At 56.5% G+C, this 20,318-nt stretch overlaps 2 protein-coding genes across 6 annotated transcripts in view; both read right to left on the reverse strand.

The window, feature by feature from the left end:
• Nucleotides 1-400: 400 nt before the first annotated feature.
• Nucleotides 401-5,838, reverse strand: SKOR1 (SKI family transcriptional corepressor 1). The gene is made up of 9 exons (XM_061371092.1): nucleotides 5,705-5,838; nucleotides 2,926-4,897; nucleotides 2,743-2,839; nucleotides 2,261-2,368; nucleotides 2,109-2,180; nucleotides 1,833-1,907; nucleotides 1,681-1,755; nucleotides 1,118-1,183; nucleotides 401-1,016 (listed from the first exon to the last, which is right to left on the reverse strand). The coding sequence occupies exons 2-9, from the start codon at nucleotides 4,879-4,881 to the stop codon at nucleotides 919-921; spliced, it is 2,547 nt and encodes an 848-aa protein (XP_061227076.1). The 5' UTR covers nucleotides 4,882-4,897; nucleotides 5,705-5,838; the 3' UTR covers nucleotides 401-918.
• Nucleotides 5,839-12,734: 6,896 nt separating this feature from the next.
• MAP2K5 (mitogen-activated protein kinase kinase 5) overlaps nucleotides 12,735-20,318 on the reverse strand; it is a 121,959-nt gene continuing 114,375 nt past the window's right edge. For 3 of the 5 annotated variants that reach the window (XM_061371148.1, XM_061371146.1, XM_061371145.1), the window contains one exon: nucleotides 12,735-13,123. In XM_061371148.1, the coding sequence (XP_061227132.1) occupies nucleotides 12,793-13,123 (331 nt within the window). In that variant the 3' untranslated portion in view covers nucleotides 12,735-12,792. The remainder of the gene's footprint in view (nucleotides 13,124-20,318) is intronic. The other 2 variants (XM_061371150.1, XM_061371149.1) reach the window with 1 other exon arrangement.

Here is a 20,318-nt window from a genome sequence, read left to right on the forward strand (position 1 = left end):
CCTACCCGGTCCTTGCCCCGCTCGCGGCCCTCCAGAATGCCGCGCTAGGTTAATCCCGGGCTGAAAGCAGGTATTTAGGGCTAATAGGTGTGCGAGCACCTCCGCATCGCTCTCGGAGCTCATTAATGTAATACTTTCATGTGTGAAACGAGCATATAAATGGGCATTAATGAGCTCCCGTCTGCGGCGACGAGGAAGGGGAGGGAGCGGGGAACGCGGCAGGGGAGCGGGCAGCCCCCCCCAGCTCCCGCACCCGGTGTCGGGCCCCTACCCCAGGCCCGGGAGCAGCCGTCGGGGCCCGGTGAGCCCGAACACGGTGTCCCCGTGGGGGGGGACGGGACCGCCGCACCCCGTCCCGGGACAGCCCCACGCAGCAGGCGGCTTCTTAAAGTCGGCTTTTATTAAAGAACCCAAAATCACGTACAGAGGGGGCTCTCCCCAGAGCGGGCGAGCGTTGTTCTGCCTCCGGAGGCCGGAGCGCCCCGTAAAGTGCTGTTACATCCATAAATGTACGGGGGGGGGGGGGGGTGGTGAGGGAGGAGGGGGGCCCGAAGGGGAGGGGAATAAATATACATCATAAATAAATAAAGATCCAACAAATACTGTACCAAGAGAATCACAGTACATTTATATCCATTGCACATCGCCACTTTTGTTTCCAGTCTGGACAAGGGTGGAAGAAGCGGACACACGAGGGGATAAGAGGGGCTGAGCGGGGGGGCCCTGGGGGGCGCGGGGCTCGGGGCAGGGGGGCCCGGCTCCCCCATTCCCGGCCATTCCGGGGCCGCTCCCCGCCGTATTGCCAGTCCGAGGAAAGTCGGGCTCCGAGTCCTCTATGTACAAGTGTCTCCTCGTGGAAATGGCTTGTGTGGGCTCTGCCCGCATGGCTTCGGGGTTCGGGGGGGTCCGGGGGGGGGCTCACTGGGGCAGCAGCGGCGGCTTGAAGGAGCAGTTCCCCGTGCAGTGCCGCGGGGTCAGCATTTTGCAGGAGAAGTGATGCAGCGCATCATGGGCCTCTGTAAAGGGATGGAGCCGTCACCCCCGGGGGCCCCCCAAAGCGCGGAGGGGGGTGTCAGCCCCCATTTAAATGAACACACACACACACACACCCCGATACCTTTCAACTTCTGCTGGATGGCGTAGCGCGCTTTCCTCTCCTGGTCCAGCTCGTTGCACAGCGTGTCTGGGATGGGGGAGAGCATCGTAGTGCGGATGGAAGGGGGAAAGGGAACACGGGACGGGGGAGGAGGGAGGGGAGCCGAGCTTGAGCCCCCGGCTGATTTTACGCCTTGGGTTTTAATTTAGCCCTGATGGAAATTGCTGCGAGAGGGAAGATTTCGTTCGTTCCCGTGTGCTGGTGCCTCGCAGCCGCTTGCGGGGAGGCTCGAAATGCCGAGGAGAAGCGGAGCGGACGGTAGGAGAAAAGAAAATGGAAAAGAAAAAGGAAAGGGAAAAGAAAAAGATGGAAAGGGGGAAAAAGGAAAAGGGGATAAAAGAAAGGAGGAAAAAAAAGAGGAAATAAAAGAAAAAGGGAAAAATAAATAAAAGAAAAAGGAAAAATAAAGGAAATAAAAACGGGAGAGAAAATTAAAGAAAAAGGAGAGGAATGGAAAGGAAAAAAGAAAAAGGAGAGAAACAAAAAGGAGATTAAGGAAATGAAGGTAACGGGCCGGGCCTCACCTCGGACGATCTGGAGCTGCTGCACCATCTCCTCCCGGTACGCCAGCTCCCGCTTCATCTGGTCCTGGAAGTTATCTGGGGGACACCGGGGGGGGGGGGTCGGTCAGAACCGTTCCCCGGCATCGGCCCCGCTCCCCGGGTGTCTCCGGTACCTTTCAGGCTCTGGAAGTCCCTCTCCAGCTTTTTCCTCAGCTCCATTTGCTCCAGGACCAGTTTTTGTAACTCATCTGTTTAAAAATACATGGGGGGCTGAGGGGAGCCCGCACTTTTCCATCTGGAGGCGGCTCAGCGCGGCGCTAATCGCATTACGTTACATTAATCACAGGAGTTAATCACTCCTGCCGAAAACACAAATACCTCGAGCGGCGGGGACAGGCCGGGGGGTCCCCCCAGAGCCCCCCACCGCGGGGCACCGGTCCCCGCCTCACCTCGGGCCAGGTTTTCGATGTCCTTCTCCACCAGCTGCGTTCCGGCCACATCCATGCCGAGGGTGTCCTCTCCTGCGGGGGGGGGAACACTGCGGGTCAGCCCCATAGCGGGGCTCGGCGGAGCCCGCATCGCTCCGCGGACCGGCGCTTACCTCTGTCGGTATTTACAGGGCTGGGATGAGAGACATTCCTTTGGTCCTGATAGGATTTTCTGGTCTCTAAATCCTCTGCCGCGGAGTGATTGTCTTCTTTATCTTGCTCTTAAAGGTAATAAACCGATTTTCAACCGTAAGCAATGAAAGTATGGTCCTGATATATCCTTAATTACATAATTACGGACAAAGCCCTCGTTAAAACCTTCTTAGCGGACATCCTAATCGCTTTGCGGTTGGAAAGTAGCTTGCGGCAGGAGCTCTGCCCCCCGCTCCCAGTGCGGCCCTGACAGCCCAGGCCCCGGGGGGGGCCTGGCCCCGTCCCCCATCCCAAAACCGTTTACCCTCGCTTTTCCCCCGTAACGCCCCGAACGAAATCAGCGGCCCCGGACGCCCCCCGAGGCCGAGCAGCCACTGGGGGGCAATGCCCGTGGCCGCGCCGTCGGTGCGCACCGGTCCCCCGCCCCCCCGGCCCCAGTTACCCTTCGCCTCGGGGGGGCACAGGAACGCGGCCGGGGCTCCCAGCGCGGCGGCGGACTTGAGCGGCTGCAGATGCTCCCCCCGGTCCGGAGCGAACACCTGCAAGACAGCGAGTGAGGGGAGCGGGGGTCCCCGCGGGAGACCCCTGAGGGCAGGGTGTCCCGCGTCCCCTCCCGGCCCCGCACCTCGTAGCCGCCGCTGCTGCTGCTCCGCTCGGGGCTGCCGTCTGGGGCCTGCCCGCCCTCCTGCGCCACCGGTTCGGCCGCCTTCTCCTCGGGCCCATCGGCGGGCGGCGGCTCCTCGGTACCGGCCAAGAGCCGGGGCGGCGGCGGGTCCCGTCCGTCGGGGGGAACGGCGGCGTTGTCCTCGTCCTCGTCCTCCGGGAACCGGTTGGACTCCACGTCCACCTCGGGCTCCTCGGCCGTGTCCCCCCCGGGCGAGAGCGAGCGGTAGCTGGAGCTGCCCTCGCTGAGGAAGTCCGGGGACAGGTAACCGGGGCCGCGGGGCGCCGCGCCGCCGTACGCATCCCGGGTGCCGTAGAGCTTGGCGATGCTCTCGGCGTCCTTCACCACGGGGCGGAAGGCGGAGAGGTAACTGCCCTTCCTGGGCAGGGGCAGCGGGGCGAGCAGCGCCTCGTCCCCGGAGCGCTCCTCCTCGCCCGCCGCCCGCGACAGCGCGCTGGGACAGCGCTCGCCCTCTGCCCCGGCGCCCTCCTGAGGGGTAGCGCTGCTCCTCCCGCTGCCCGACGGCTCCGAGCCCTCCAGCTCTCCGTGCCGGCCCGACAGCCCCGGCGGCTCGGCCGCTGCTGCCGCCGCCGCCGCCGCCGCCGCCACCACCACGGCCGTGGCCGCCGCCTTGGCCTGGCTCTGCGCGGGGTACGGCGGCACCGGGAGGCTGCCTGCGGCCGGCCAGAACACGGGGAAGGAGGGGTAGACCCCGGAGTCCTTGGCGGCCCCGGGCTGGTGCGGCGGCTGCGCCGGCTGGTGCGGGTGTGGGTGCGGGGGTCCCCAGAACATGCCGGGGGGCAGCGCGCCGCCCTTGCCTGCCTCGCCGCCCCCCGCGCCGCCCAGCGCGTCCTCCTGCTTCTTGGGGCAGAGTCCGAAAGCGGCGGCGGGGAAGCCGTAGGGGTGAGGGAAGAGCGGCGGCGGCAGCTTCTGCAGCATCCCGAAGCCCTTGCTGGGCACCGGGATCACCGGGTAGCTGCGCACCGCTCCCGCCCCGCCGTGCGCGCCCGCCGCCCCGCCGTGAGCCGCCGGGAGCCCCAGCGCCCCTCGATCGCCCGCCGGCTCCTGCCCGCTGCACCGGAGGCTCTTGTGCGCTGGGGCCAGCTCGGGGCCGGCGGGCGGCGGAGGGTGCAGCGCGGCCTTAGCGGCCGGGGAGCCGGCTCCGGGCCCGCCGGCGGCCGCCCCTTGCAGGGAGAAGGTCCGCTTGCGGGTGCCGCCGTTGAACATGGCCTTGACATCCTCCCAGGCGTGCGACAGCTCCTCGGTGGCCGTTTTGTCGCTGAGCTTGAGGTGACGGCGCCAGGAGTTGAAGTTGGCGGCGTCGGGCTGGGTGTACTTGGAGTCCGGGGTGCGGTGGGAGTGGAAGATGAACTTGTTGGGGGAGAAGTACATGCTGCAGTAGCTGCACTTGATGCACTTGGCGCGGGAGCTGTTGTAGCGGGCCGGGATGAAGCTGCCCCGGGAGCCCCAGGCGCACTCGTGCACCACGTCGAAGGCGAAGTTCTCGGGCAGCTTGGGCGGCTTGTGCTCGCCCAGGAAGGACTTGCAGAGCCGCTCCGCCTCCCGCTTGGTGATCATGCCGCAGCGGCGGGAGGAGATGGGCATGGCCCCGGCCCGCCGCAGGATCTCCAGCTGCACCGGCGTGCACTGCACGCAGGTGATGCCCAGGGCCACCCGCCGGTTGTGGATCTCATTGTAGCTGTAGTTCTTGAGCAACGTGTTGGAGATCTGCGCCAGGCACAGCCGCTCCTGCCCGTCGATGACCAGGGACACGATGGGCACGCCGTAAAGAGAGGTCTCACCCACTTGGTTGGGCTTGAGGGTATTGGAGCCCTGGTACGGCTGCAGCTCTTGCTTTGAATTTGGGGAGGAGCTTGCATCTCTCCCATTTCCCATCTGAGTGGCGATCGCCTCCATTCCCCCCAAAACGCCCCTGCAAAACGAAACCGGGGAAAGGCGCGGGTTAGCAGCGCTCCGGGCCCCGCCGCCGCGCCCGCTCCGCCGCCCGCATGGGGCCCGCTCGGCGCTCACGACCCCAGCCTGGAGCCCTCCAAGGCGCTTCCGCAGGACCCCCCCAGCCGGGGGCAGGCCCAGAGGGGTTCGGCCGAGCCGTAGCGCATCCCCCGCGCCGCAGCCGCCGGTACGGAGCAGCTCCCGTACCCGCTGCCCGCAGCGGCCCCGGGAACCCAGCGGCTGCGGCTGCCCAGGGCAAGGGCGTCCCGGCCGGCGGGGGGTTGTGGGGGACCCCCAGCCCCGGGTCCTCCGGAGGTGCCGCGTCCTTTCCCTTTGTGCCGGCTCGCCGAGCAGGGCCGGGCCGCCGGTTGCGGCGAGCCCCGGGCGGGCTCCAACGAAACGCGCCGGAGGATGCGCCCGGCGAGTCCCGCAGCAGCGGCGCCGGGGGGGTTGGCGAGCCGGGAGGGCCGAAACTTGCCGCTCGGTGCCAGGAGCGGATCGGAGCGGGGCTCGGGGAGCTGCGGCTCCGGAGCCCCTTTGTCGTGTCTCCGGAGGGCGATTAGGAGCGGGCGGATTAGGGGCCGCGGCGGGCAGGACCCTCAGCACGTAGCAGCAGAAGGGCAGCAGCGAGCCGGGCAAATTGGCTTAGCGGGGAGGGCTCCCGGCGGTAAGCGGCTTCCGTGGTAATGACACCAAATAACGGGGAGCGCCCACCGAAAACGAGCCCCTGTTCTCTTTCCCCTTCCTTCATCCCCATCCCCTCCATCCTGCCCCCGGTCCCACTTACCGCTCCGCGGAGCCCGGCTGGACGTGCAGGCTCTCCTCGGGGCTAGGGGCCGCAGCCCGGCGGCGGGGCCGCCATCGGCCGGGGGGGGCCCCTTCCCCACCGAGCCCTTGACCGCGGACAGCCGCCGGGGAGCGGGGCGGGCGGGCAGCGGCGCGCCCTTCACCGACGCCTCGGGGCCGCCGCCCGCCCCGCCGCCGCGTCCGCCCGGGCGCGATGCAACAAGAGCGAGTGACCAACGGCGCCACCGAGGGAGGATCCGGATCCGTACTTGGAGACGCTGCACATTGATCCGGTGACAGCTAAAATAACGGGAAGACACACCCACTTAGCACCAGCGTATTTACATTAACTGCCTCCGGGACCCCGCGGCCGTCAATCACCGATGCGCTCCAGTCAATCACGGCGCGGCTTTAAGGCACGGCGGAACGGGGCGGGGGGGGGGCGTGGGGGCCGCCACCGAGCGGGGGGCCGCCCGAGGTAAGAGCGGGGATCAGCCCCGGGCCGCACCTACGCGGGGCTCCGCGCACCCCCCCCTCCCGGTGCGGGTGTCCCTGGGGGGAGCGGTGCTCGTTGAAAGTTTGCGCGGGGAGCGGGCGGCAACGAAAAGAGGAGCGCGGGGGGGGACGGCGGAAGGACCCCATCGAAATCGGGGAGCGCTGCTCCCGCGCACCGCCCCCCCCACCCCGGGATGCGCGCTCTTCCGCGGGGCGCGGGTGCGGGAGGGGAGTGGGGGGGCACCGGCCGGTAACGAAATCACCGGGAGGGGGCAGCGCGGGGGGGGGACCCCGCGGTTTTTCGTTCCCCACCGAGGCCCGCGGCACGGCGGCAGGGCCGGCGGCCACCGGAGCGGCGGGGGGGGGACACACGGGGCTCGGCTCCGGTGGCTACCGGTCACTGCCGGCGTGGTGAGGGGCCCACAGCCGCATCCCTGCCCTGGACGGGGTCCCGCATGCAGCGCTCGTCACGGCCGCGTTAATTAAACTGTAATTAATCATCGCGTCCGGCCGCAATCGGCGCAATTACACTGATCAAACAGAAGTTAATAACGGCGCGGATCGCCCCCAGCTATCACTTTTGTGCGTGTTCCCCCCCCCTCCTTCCTCGCCATCACCACCGGCACCGGGAGGATGCGGCCGAGCCGGCGCGGAGCGAAGCGCAGGTGCGGAGCCACCCATCGCCTCCGCTCTCTGCCGCGGTCGAACCTGCCCCAGGCCAGGCTCCCACTCGGAAAAGGGGCCGCGGGTCCCACCGGGACGTCCCGTCGGGGGGGACTCGGGCCGGGCCTTGCTGCGCGGCCTTCCCGCAATGATCGCAACCCGAGCCGGTAATTATTCCTCTCTTTTTAATTATTTATCTCCCCTCCCATCATCCAGCTCCGCAGCCGAGAAGCGCGGGAGCCGCGTCCGCGCAGGGCCCGAGCCCCGCCGCCCCTTTCACAAGCCGGGGCTCCGTTGAGCCCCCGCAGTGGCTGCGGGACTGGCTGCGGGGCACCGAGAGCGGGCGGCGGCGCGGACTGAGCCGGGGTCGCTCCTTCCCATGGCCGCTCCCGTTGAGAGGTGGGGATCAAGAGCGGTCCGAGATGACGCGGCTCAGACCCGACTCCCTCCGCCGGGCCCTTCCCGGGGCCGTGCGGCCGTCCCGGTGCCCGCAAAGCTCCTCCGGAGCCAGGAGCGGCGGAGCCGGAGCCGGCCCCGACGGCGGTGCGGCAGCGCGGAGCCCCGAGGCGGACACCGGCCCGGCCCGGTCCCGGCGCTCCCGCTCCTCGCAGCCTCCGTATCTTTTACCAGTTGAATTGACTGCAGTTTTTGTCAGTTAATTAGGTTTAATTTACATAATTAGTACAGTATAAAGAGTATTGGGGATAATCAGGAGGTACGTCTCGCTTACTGTGTAAACACGGATTCGGAATTAAAAATCAGATGTAATTAAGGCGTGTGCGCGCGGCTTTTAATTGTAATGAATTTCTAATTAACACTCAACGATCGCCACATGCGGGAGCCGGGACGTTTGCGGGCACCTCCGCACAACCCCATACACACACACACACACACCCCTCCGGGACTGGGGTGCGCGGCCGCGGAAGGAACGCGGAGCGGTCGCGGCGGCGCTGGGCAGGACGCGGAGCCCCCACGGGCCCCCTCCTCGCCCCGGGCCGGTGCGGTTGGGGGGGGGTGGGACCGGCGGATAATTTAGGTTAAAACTTAGGGAGCCGTGTCACGGGGTGTAAATAAATAACGAGGCGGGGACGGGCGCGACCGGCCCCTCTCTCTTTCTCTCTCTCTCTGTCTCCTGGAGGGCTGCGCCGAGATTGCCACATAAATCACGGCGGTCTAATTCAGTGGAAGTTTAATAAACGCCTCCTATTGGAAATGAATGTTCCCCATTTAACAGTTGTATCAGCACCATATAAAACCATGACCCCAATAAATTTAATTTTAGAGGCCGATCAATCCGGGCTTCTCTCTATCGATCCGCAGCGGCTCTGCGCCTCTGCAGCCTCTTCCGCGGCCCTTCCCGGGGAGGCGGGGGAAGGGGAAGGAGCGTTTCGATTAGGCTCTTTATTAGGAAAAGATTGCTCCGAGAGGCCTGAAAATTAAGCGGTGACATTTTAATTACCGGACATTGACACAGGGAGCGGGCGGCGGCGCTCTGCGGGCCGGGCACACCGCGTCGGGCCCGGGATGAGGACCGGGAGCCCCCCCGGGGATTCTGCCGTGAGACCCCCGGGGAGTCTGCGGGGTCCTCCCGGTGCGCCACGGAGCCCCTTCCAAGTGCCCTGGTTGTGTGTGCCTCCCCCCCACTGTATAGAGCCCCTCTGTGCCCCCCCATATGTGCCCCCCCCATTTATGCACCCACCAATCTAAGCACCCCAGCTCCCACACCATGCATCCCCCCACCTACACACTCTAGATCTCCCACCATGCACTTCCCAACTATGCACTCCCCATCTATGCACCCCCTCCATCTATACACTCTCACTCCACCACCATGTGTTTCCCCCCACATCTCTCACTCCATGATGCCCACCGTGCCCCCCCCATGCACCCTCTATTCCCACCACACCCTGGCTCTACCCAATGTGCACCCCTTGATGCGCCTCAGCTCCCCCACTGTCTATCCCCCTCACCTGCTTGTTCCCTGACTCCCACCCCCCATGGCAGTGCTGCCCCTCACTTTGTGTCCCTCAGCTCTAAACCTGCCCCATTTCCCTGGGCCGGAGCAGCTGCGGAGGAACGCAACGAGCACGATCGATGGACACGATTTTATTGATCAGCTTCAACCAGCACCTTCGAGGAGCTGGAGCAGGATGAGCCCAGGGCAGCAGTTAACTCATCCAGGCCCGGCTGTGCGGGGGCAGCCGGGTACCGCAGCCATCAGCACGGAGCTGTGCATCCTATGTGCTCTGCAGGGAAGTTCGTCCTCCTCCTGCCTGCAGCAGCCCCAGACACCCATTGGCTATTAAACACCTCCCGGCCTGCCCGGCTCCTTATAAACCTTGAACTTCCCCGGCGGGACTGGAGCGGGAGCAGCCGCAGCGGGGTCCCGGCGGTGCAGCAGCGGCTGCAGGAGCCGGAGAGGCTCCATCTATAAATCCTGTCCTTAGTGCTCACTTGTAGTTTATGGCCAGACCCTTCACTGAAGGTAAAGCAGCCCTGGGTCAGCGCAGCTCCTCGGCAGCCGCAGCGTTCCCACTGCAGCTTCCTGCTGGGACAGGCAGAGATCCCTGTGCTTCACTCTTCTTAAAGCACAACCTTCTTCCTATTCAATGGGACCATCGTTCTCTAATGGAGACAGAGATTCCTAATCTTCTTCCCCAGTTTGGCGTTCCCAGCAGGCTGGGTAGCCCAGCAGTGCCACACTGTGAGCAGGGGCAGCAGGGTGAGGGCAAGTCCAGGGGACAGTCCTCCCATCCCTCCTGATTCCTGCCCTGTGGTGCCTGTGAGCGTTCCCCAGGTTGAGGGAACCCCAGGGAAGGCTGGAGATGGGTTATCCTAAAATACCTTCTATAGCTGGGAACCTCCCCATCACGCTATGGGCCCTGGTGATCCATCTGGAGACCCCCTCCAGCCTGGGGACACCATGCAGCACTTGGGGTTTGGGAGGTGCCATCACCATAGGGGCAGCCTTAGGACATCAGTGGTGGCTGAAGTCACTCACAAAGGACCTCAAATGGCTGAACAGAGCCTCTGTGTGGAGAAGCTGAGGCCAAAGCTGGTTCTCCTGCAGGTGTCAAGGAGCTGGAGTCACCTGGGTTGTGTTCAACTCATCCCCATTGGCACATTGAGGGCCGCAAGGGAAGGTTCCCAGCAGCCCGGTGAGGGATGTGGGTCCTGGGGGTTGTTGTGGGGTCTCTGTGGCTGCACATCCTAACAGGACAGACAGGAAAGAGCCTCTGCACGAAGCTGCTTTGTCCCCACCAGCCTCGGGGGCCTCCTGCTCCAAGCCCTTGTGAAGGTGAAGGATTTGCTGCTCCATTCGCTGCCTCTAAGGGCTGAGGGTGAGTCCCAGTGCCCTGGCCCCTGCCACTGATGACTTCAGTGATGAGGAGCCTCCCCAGAGCAGAGCCTCAGCTTGGGGAATGTCACCTCTTGCAGCCCCTTGACCTGCATCTTCCCTCCTCTTCCTCACCAGGCAAGGCTCAGGCTCCCCTGGGTGCAGCTCCTGTCACCACACAGCAGTTTCTGCTCTGGGCTCCCCTTTGCTCTCCATCAGCACATTTTGCTCCCTGCAGGAATAGGGACATTTTTATTCCCAGCAAAGACCTAAATTCCCAGGGTTTGCTTCAGATGCTGCCCACACGCTCTCTGCATTACGGGGACAGGGGGTGCCTGTGGCCCATCCCTTTTCCATTGATGCCTCCAGGTAAACTTTCCCTGCAGGACCACAAAGCTCCACGAGGCAGATTCAATCCTCAATCATACCCTTTGCTTATGCTCTTGGGTATCAAAGGGATCAAGTGAAACTCCTACGAGCTGTTTCTATAGTGCTCAGTTACTAACACCAGCATATTGCTGTTGCCAGCCCTGTGTGACAGACCAGGGAGAGGGACAGGTCAGAGACCCCTTGCAGCCCTCAAAGCCTCAGCCCACTGCCATTCCCCTTTCCTGGTTTCTCTGCCAGGTGCATGTGCATGGAGAGCCACACACAGAGCTTCTCAGGCTGTTATTGGGAAAACAAAGACTGATGCTTGCCATTGGGAAGCTGACAGCAGGATGCACACAGCCACAGGATACAAACCCCAACATATTCTCTAATTCTATGCTGCATTTAAGGGCAAACAGCCATGGGCTCATCTCACAGGATGAGCTTTGCCTGGCAAGGATCACAGGCAGGGAAAAGCAGAAAACATGGGAAGTTTTGGCACAGACAGGACGTACCCAGTGTTTTACCCAGAGCCTGAGCTCCACAAACACGCTCCCATAGGAGTCTGGGTCTATTGGTACCACCATGACTGAGGGTACAGGGAGAGGAGACGGGTGAGACCAGTGTGGGGCTGCTGGTGGGGTCCTTAAATGAGCTGGGGAACTGGAGGGGTCACTCTGCATCTATAGCACCCACTGGTGAACTGATGTTTGTTATGCAACCCCCCCCATGCCATGCTTTGTGCAGGCCTCAGCTCTGGAGTATAACACTGCTGCATCTTCTACATCTCTTTTCAGCCAAGGGATGCCCTGACTCAAAGTCCAGGAAGTTGTAGCAGGAAGGAGGAGGTGTAACAGAGGCTCCAGACCTCCCTGTGATTGCTGGATTGATCGGCACACTGATGATGACAGGGAGGTTAATACGTAGCCTGGTGAATTATAACACTGTCAGCCTGTTAGCCGGGAGATGTCTCACATTCCCATCCGCTGGCATCCGCATGGATTTTCATGGTGATGTCTTCCCCTCCTGACCTCCTGCCAGGGAAAGTGAGAGGAAAAGCCTTGGGTTTACTGACTTTTTAACTCAACTCAAGAGGGAGACTTTTTATCCCGAGAAAGCTGCTGCGAACTGTTAGAGACAAATAAATGGAGGAGCTGCCTCTGGCCTGGTGGCTCACAGGGAAGGGATTTGTCTCACTTTAGCAGAAGGACCTGGAGGTATCGGGGCCATTGGCTCATTCATCGTGCTGTGATCTGCCAGGGAGGTTGTGACATCAGAGCAATTAAGACAAACTTTAGTCTATAAGTTCATGCCTGCAACCTCTATACTTCGAAAGAAGACAAATGATCCCTCCAAGGAAGGAAACAAAGCCTTTTCCAAGCTGCCTCCACAGTAACATTTAGGACTTGCAGTGGTTCAGGAGGAGTTTTCCACCAAACTGGTTTTTAAGCTGCTGGTATGTAATAAACTACCTGAGCTTTGGGGTTTCTTTAGCAAAAGTTTATTTCTAATGCAAAGACAAGCAAACACAAGCCCCAACCTCCTGCTCCACCCAAGTCCCGCACCCCAAACTTGCCTTTCATCGTCCTCCTCTCTTTGTCATAAGCATCTTAACACAAGGACTGATGAACTCTGTGTCAGCCTGCTGTGGGAACGTGCTCAGAAGGTGCAGGAGTGAGAAACACACAGCACAGCCTTTGCAATTGGTCTTTCATCTACAGGAGCCTTTGCTCGACCCAGCTGCACCCATCGTTCAACAACTCTGATGGAGGAAAACAAGGGATCAAGGCAGAGCTGAGAAAGGCAAGATGCTCCCAAGCAAGCCATGGACTGCTGTGATAGGAAGTAAACCCCTGCAGCCTGTTCTCTGGCCACAAGCTCAGTGGATGCTGCATGAGGCTGTGCTGTGGCACCCAGCTTCCTAAGGGGAGGCACCACTGAGAGGACGATGCTGACCTACCTAACCAGCTTTTACTCTGGAAGGGCAAGCCTTCACCTCCCTGCAGGATGGGCAAGTCCAGATACTTCTACTTGTGTTTGCTTTTGTTTTACATTTAAACCCAGTATTTAGTGATGTCTGCTCTCAAAAGACAGCCAACAACTCCTCAAGGAAATCCTCTCAACACTCATTCATAAAAAGACTTAACAGTTAAAAAATACTCTGGAGCCAGGAAATATACAATACATTCAATAACAAAAAAAAATATAGATATAAAATACTTGCTTTAAGGCTGTGTACAGTTTAACTGAAGATAATCTGAGGACATGAAATTGCTCAGCAACAAAAGAAATGCGGGAAGAGAATTCCTTAATGTGGTGGTGAGGGAAAGGCAGCAACAAATATCCTGAAAGATTCTGTTGATGCTTCTAGAACATGTTTTTAGTGAGACATGATGGAGAGTGTGAGTCCAAAGCGTGGGGCTGGTGCTGCTGGTCCGGGATGAGCTGTTGTCACTGTGGTCCCTGGGTTGATCGCCGCTCCTCAAGCATCCTGCACACCCACATGGACACGACTTCTGCATTCCCATCGTTGTACTGCACGATGAATGGGTGGCCCTGGGAAGTGGGATAGGCAGAGTTAGCCAAGATAAGCACAACCCTTCCTGTGAAAACACATACAGATTGGGATTTTAACTTTGGGGAAAAAATACAGTGGGACATAGAATCATAGTGGAATAGAATCATTAATGGAGTAGTTAGTCCTTTATCAGTGGAAACCTTCCGCCTTACCCTGCGTCCAGGAATCCCTTAAATGGATGGTTCTACAAATCACCTAGGAAAGAAAGCAATATCCCTGCCAGGTGTTAAATTCCTTTTGTTACTTGGTCATGGAGCTCTGTGTCTGCACATGCAGCAGGACCCAGCGCCAGGCTCTGCAGCACTCATGGTGTCTGTAAGGGGAGGGATTTGGTCATGCATATACATGCTTGTACATGTCATCTGGAGTGATCAGTTGATACAGAAATGAAAATACAACTGAAACAGGTCTTCCTGAGAAGGTATTGTGGAAAAAGGAATAACTATGAAATATTCTCGCCCATAAAGGCAAGGCAGGCACTGGAAAACCGTGTCTCAGACACCTCACAGAATCAGAAGAGCATCTCAGGATGAAACAAAACCATGGCCTGCAATTTCAGCAGCCAGCTTAGGCAGCTCATGTCTCAATCTGGCCCCATTCCTAGAGATGGGAACATGCCATCTTCAGATGAATCTCAAATGAAGTATAAAAAAACCACAGGAAACCGAGTACCGCAATTACACAAATGACTGAAAGAAAGCAATCGCCAGGAGAAACCATCACAGATGATGAAAACCTCCACTCCAAATCACTCAAAAGCAGCTCGGTTTTTGCAACACTAAACTTCATAGCTCTTGCAAACAACGCCTGAAAGTAATCAGAGGGGGTTTGCTGGGGAGCCTTTGGGAAGGGTGACGTTCATGTGGGAATCAGAGGCACCAGGCACAGCACTGAACAACAGCATCTGCACAAGGGGAATGAGCATGGGTCTGACGCAGGGCACGGGAAGCCCGGTGGTCGTCTGGGTTAGGATGGCACCAAGCAATGAAGCAGCACCAGGCTAAATAGAGCACAATAAATCCTCACAGCATCAGCTCCAAGCAATAAAACACTCTATGGGCCAGGGCCAGCAAACACAGGAGCCAGAGGAATAAAATATGCCATTATCTACAAGAGTTATGGAGGAAGCGCAAGGTGCTGCTGCTTCAACTCCTTGGGATGGCTGGAAATCTCAGCTAGAACTTCTTAGGGAGAAGTTTGACATGTGGAGGGTCCTCCTTCAGATCTTACTGGGATCAGCTCAGTTGCTTTCCCAGTTAACTACGTAGATAAAAGACAGAAGGAATGCTCTGGATCCTGGGCCCCAGGATCAGCCAATCTCAGCTGTAGACAGCAACTTTGAATCTGTCCATTGGAAAATGGTCCACGGAAGAACAACAACATATCCAGAGGTACCAAAGTCCATCTGAGAGCTTTGAAGACAGCAGCAGAGAGTTCAGTGCTACCAAGAGAGGATGCTTGACTTTAAAATGATGCATTTAAGTTCACAGATGCTTGTGGCACTGAGCAAATGGACAGTGTCTTTTTCCTTCCAACACCTGGCTACTAAAAAGTTTTGGTCTTGAATGCCTAACATTAAGAACACTACTAAAGACAGACAGCACTCTCTTTTTTATCTCCTGTACCAGACACCCCCATGTCGGGGTTGCACTGTTTTGCTAAACAAATTCAATCTGAAATATTCCTGGTTCTTACCTATGGAAACAGCTCAAGAATAGGTACAATCAGGAACAGGGACTGGCGTTTATTCCCAAGCTGCCACGCACTTTCCAGTGTGACCTTCACAAAGCTGCTTAATCTCCCTCAGCCTCATGGTTAAAAAGGGAATAAATGACTCTGCTCTCTCAGAGGAGTGCTGTCAGGATCAGTGCAAGCACGTTAGGCCCAGCACTTTGGTATTTTTTTGGGTGCAAAAGGTGCCAGAGTAAGGTGAATGCTTATTATACGCACGGTAGCCTAGAAATAGCTGTTTTGCCTCTTAAACAACACAACAGTCAAGGACAGCAGTGAGAACTAGGGAAAGACAATCAAAAGCCCACAGACAAGGGAGAGCAGATGCATTGGGGCAATTAGAAAACAGCTATTAAAGCCAGTCCGCTTCTGCCATGAATCTCCTTTACGATGGAGAGACTCCCCGCAGAGGAAGACATATCACACCCACTATATCCTTGTGTTTAAGCTACTCACAACACGCAAAGGGAAACTGCAGGCTATGCAAGGTTGAAAACATCAGCTAGCCATGCTGCTCCCCGTTTGCTTTGTTTTGTGAGGTTATTCCATGGAAGCCTGGTGTTTTACACACTCACTTTTCTCCCTAGGAATAAGTTTAACTTGAAACTACTCTTCAGGCTTCCCCTGGTTTCAGGCTACACTGCTCTAGTGAGGATTTTCTCAGGCTGAAGGGATGCTCTGACTAGATTCCCTCCAAAGTCCCCAGCCACTGTGGCTGCAGGAGCAGCAGTCTCCTCTTCATAAGGACACCCCAATGGGTTCTCTGCTTTTTGTCACTCTTCAGCACCTGGTTCCCTATTTCCCCCTTTTTAGGCATCCAGAGTACTGCAACCATTAACTGCCACAGTCCAAAACACATCTTAGAAACCAGTGCCTTAAACTAGAGGTATCTTTGGAAGGAAGTATGGAAGGAAGGGGCAGGAAGATTCAATTGGAAGGGAAGGAAGAAACAAGGGTTCAAAAAGCCAACTGAACAGGTGAAAACCAAAGCTTCTAAGGGAGAAATGCAGCTGCCGCTCCCCAGGTCTGGTGCATGCCCATGCTACGTGATGGGGCTGGGTGAACTGTCACTTCAAGGAAGGAAAAAAATGAGAGTCACAACAGCGTGGACATGATTCATAAATCCTGGTCCCCGAGTGCCTCAGCCACAAGAGAAGTCCCAGCCCTGACTGCAGCAGTGAGCAATACATTCTAAACCAAACACGAGCAACCTGCTGTACTTAACAATATTCCTGTACAGATTTATTTGGCGTTGCAAGGTAACACTGAATAAAGTTAAGTGTGTGGAAGCTTGAAATGCATTCTCTGTTGTATCAGCCCATTTCTCACTGCCCTGGTGAGATCCCAGTCTGGTGGTGTGGTGGGCACAGATCAGTCCTGCACTCACATCCCCCTGGGCAGCAGCAGTTGGGGTGCTGAGCTGTACCCATGCTAATGTCAGCAGGGACCACTGGCACTTACAGAATCCCAGAATCCCAGACTGGTTTGGGTTGGAAGGGACCTTAAAATTCATCCAGTTCCACCCCCCTGCCATGGGCAGGGACACCTTCCTCTACACCAGGCTGCTTCAAGCACCATCCAGCCTGGCCTTGAACACTGCTAGGGACGGGGCACCTGTCCTTTGTGAACTGGCAAATAAAAGATGGATGTTAAACCTTCCTCAGTAAAATCACTGCAATGGAGACTTGGTGCCCTACCAGCCATGGTTCAGCCAACATCTGAGTCTCAGGAACATGTAAGAGCTCATTACAACACTGACAGGCATGACCATGGAAGGATGCACAACACCAAGGAAAGAGATGCTCACGAGAGGAGCCCAAAGGTATTGTGGGATGCTCCCATGACAGATCTGATCCCATCCCCAGGAGTTTCATATTGGCTCAGCCCTCTACACACGTTCACTACAAAGCAGTTACCACCTCCTCACCAATTCCTAAATATTCATCCTTAAAAACGCCTGGCATAAGTAACCCAACATACCAAAGCAGCAGAAAATAGGCTGAAAAGCCACCACCAAACTGCTTCCTCAGGTTCTGGGCTGCCTTATCCAGGCCGTGGTTGGGCTCAGCAGGATGCACAGCTCCACAGTGATTTCTGCATCCGATGGGAAGCGTCCACCAGTGAGTGCACAACACCTTGGAGCTGAAAAGGTCAGGCAGGACGGGGCCAGGGCTAGCCCCAGAGTGAGTGTCAGCCAGCCTAATTTTGTGTGTCAACCCTGAAAATTAGATAAACAATGACAAACCAGGCTTTTTAAATGAACTTGTCTCATCTCGTTCTCTTGATAAAGGGTACATTTCTCCCGTCGCGGTGTCCCACCAGACAGGTTAACTCTTTCAGAGGGGAGCACCTCGCAGAGGGTGATGTAAATCATTTAAATATCTGACATGAAATTAAAAGGGCAGTGCCCCCCTGAACACACAGCCCTGGCAATTCAAACTCATGGCTCACAAGCCATCAATCATTTAGCCCAGGCAATTAAATTGCCATTATTCAAGGGTAAAAGTTCCATAATTTTACCTACCCTTAAAATTCAGCAATTTGCTTTCATGGCCTTCACCAACTGGCCTGAGAAATCTTCATTTCTGATAATAACACACCCAGAGCTTATTGCAACAGATTTTCCATCGCATCCTTGGCAGGACACAGACCCACGGGCCTTTTCCAGCACCAAGTGCCCACTTGCAGCTCTGCTCTGGATCTGCTCACTGGCACTGCTGGTAGGAGCAAGGCTGAACTGTCCAGGGGAGACCAAAGTGCCCCTGGGACTGAGCCCTACAATGCAGTGAGAGCGAGTCCATCAAATTTGCCCTTGGCTTTCTTACAGCTGAATCACAGGATGGTTCTCTGGGCACCCTGTGCCAAGGCCTCAGCACCCTCACAGGGGAGAACTGCTGTCTAAGAGCTCATCCCAATCTCCCCTCTGTCAGTTAATGACTACATGACACCCAAACATAACCACAACACCCAGCAGATCAGAAATGACAACAAAAGGCCTCATGCTTACAGAAGGTATGTTAGGAAACACGCAGCATTGCTGTTGATTGCAACAGTGCCATACTTTTCATGTTCCCCTTTACAGGAATCCTCCCAGACTGCGCAGTTAAAGGCCTGTGCTCCATTTATTACAAAGAGGCACAGACAAACTGTGCATTTCATTTAAAAATCTGAATTCAGCCTAACAAAAACCATAATAAAAAGACCCCAACTGTTGCAGCCACAGACTATCAAGACAATGGCAGTGCCCTTAGACAGCATTTCAAATACAGTTTATTAGTGTGTGATATGAAAAGGGTATTTTTATTGCATGATATAATGCAATGGGACCTTGGGCGCTCTGCAGAAGGACCCTGCACTCAGAAGTGTAATGAACCCATAGTCCAAAAAACATTATGCTGTACATTAACCTATCATTAATGGCACATTAGGGCTAGGGGCATTGCACGCTTGCTGGTCAGGGCTCCATCAGGACAGTATGGAGGAAACCACTGTCTTCACAGGCTTAAAACAAATACAGAAAATAAATATTACTGATGGCTACAGGCCACTTTAAGGGAAGCTCACTCTGCTTTACATGTGATTTTGATGGTATTTTTTGAAGGGGAGAGGGAGAAGACAATCCAGCACTATTAGAAATGGCACATCACTGCACTGGCATTGCAGCACTGAATGTCACCATGGTGCATCAGATGCATCCACACGGTTCTTCCTGCACAAACATGGCACATCTGAGCACTGGGGTGCCTTTTAAGAATAAGAATGATCCTGGAAAATAAGAACTTGGCTGTGAAATGGTGCACCACAGTTATCCCAGCTAGTTCTCCCATTGCTACTGATGTGTCTATGCCATTTACAGCTCTTCTAATTAACTGAGGGCACATACTCAAGGGGAAATTCTTGCCCATTCACATGTTTAATGAGAACACGAGTCAGAGCTCCAAAAGGACAAAAATACATAGATCTGGAGCTGTGCTACCTTCCTGGGATGCCTGGAAACACAAAGTGCTGAGTAACCCAAACTACCCCAGACTGACCCCATATCCCCCTGCACTGACCTCAGCACGTGCAAGATTTCATCACTCTACCACTGCATCCAGTAGTGGAGGATTTTACATCTAGAGCTCCTGCCTCCAAGGACAAGCCAAACTAAATGCTGCTCTAATTATCTGTGCCAGCTATCCACAAGGCCGATTTCTGCTCCCACAGCCAGGAATAGCAGCGAGGAATCCTCAGGCCAATACTCCCAAAACATTGTTAATTCACAGGCACAGAAGGTGTCAGAGTCCTCCTTAGGGGCTGCTCCATGCAGAAGGCTTCCCTCCATCACTCTCTTATAAGGCTGGATTGGGGTGAAAAATGTGAAGGCTTCAAACACTCACATCAATCCATGGAGACATGAAATACACACACAGGTGAAAAGACCCTGCAAGATGCAGTTTAACTGTGATCTGGCTGTTGTATGTCTTGGCTTACTTTTGCAATCTTAGGATGTATTTTGATCATAGGAGGCAACCCTTTAAAGGAAAGGGTGAGCACCTGAAGTCCTGAAACAGCACTGACTGGGAGACTGAGCATGCATGTCTGGAAAACATGCACCCTGTGTCCCAAAGCTACAGCAAGGTCAATCCTTTCTTAGACAGACATTCTCCTCCACAAATGAAGCCTCCTTGTCTCTTCCACCTGCAGCAATGTCCCTGAATACGTCAAATCACAGCAAGTTTAACCATAAAGTACCAGCTTCTCCTATGTACTTGTATGGCTGCCTTTGATCTGGGACCAAGCGTTACTGGCCCAGTTCTCTCTCCCAGTTCTTATCCCCAGAACAGCGACTATTCAGGGCAAGGACTGCCTCTTGCTGTGCTTGGTAAGGAATTCAGCATCCCTGAGAGCCTGTTCTCAGCTGGCTGCTGGAGTGAAATTGCCCATAGCAGGGGCCAAAGTCACTTTAATAGGTCTTTGGTGCTTCACTAAGTGCAGGTGCCTGCAAAGACGCTGGTGGCACAGGGATCCCCAGGGTCTGAAGACAAAAGTACCCCGAAAATAATGTTTTCAGAGCACTTCTCACCCCTATGAGGACATCACCTGTAGCTTCTGCCAGCTTGGGCAGCAGAAAGCACCACTTTGTTTAGACATGAAGGAGGGCCAAGAACACATCCATAAGCAAAAATCAAGTAGCATTAGTCCCCTTGAAGTTTCTGCTCTCATTCCTCATTCCTTATGCTGTGCAGGTAATGGCACAGCCCCAGCCTGCTAAACAGTTCCATGCAGAGTGGCAGGCAGTGGTGAGTTTTGTTTGTTGCAGGGCCTCCCTAACATACACTGTAATTAAAATGTTGATTACTAAACAGCTTAAATATATGACAGACAATGCAGTTAAAGCCTACAGTTAGGTCAATATGTGATTTAGATTTGCCATTTAAAAACTCTCATTTAAATTTTGCA

The sequence above is a fragment of the Neopsephotus bourkii genome, unplaced genomic scaffold, assembly GCF_033783945.1.
Source record: "Neopsephotus bourkii isolate Nb327-2 ecotype Australia unplaced genomic scaffold, CSIRO-AGI_Nbou_v1 NB_1572, whole genome shotgun sequence".
Taxonomy (NCBI): domain Eukaryota; kingdom Metazoa; phylum Chordata; class Aves; order Psittaciformes; family Psittacidae; genus Neopsephotus; species Neopsephotus bourkii.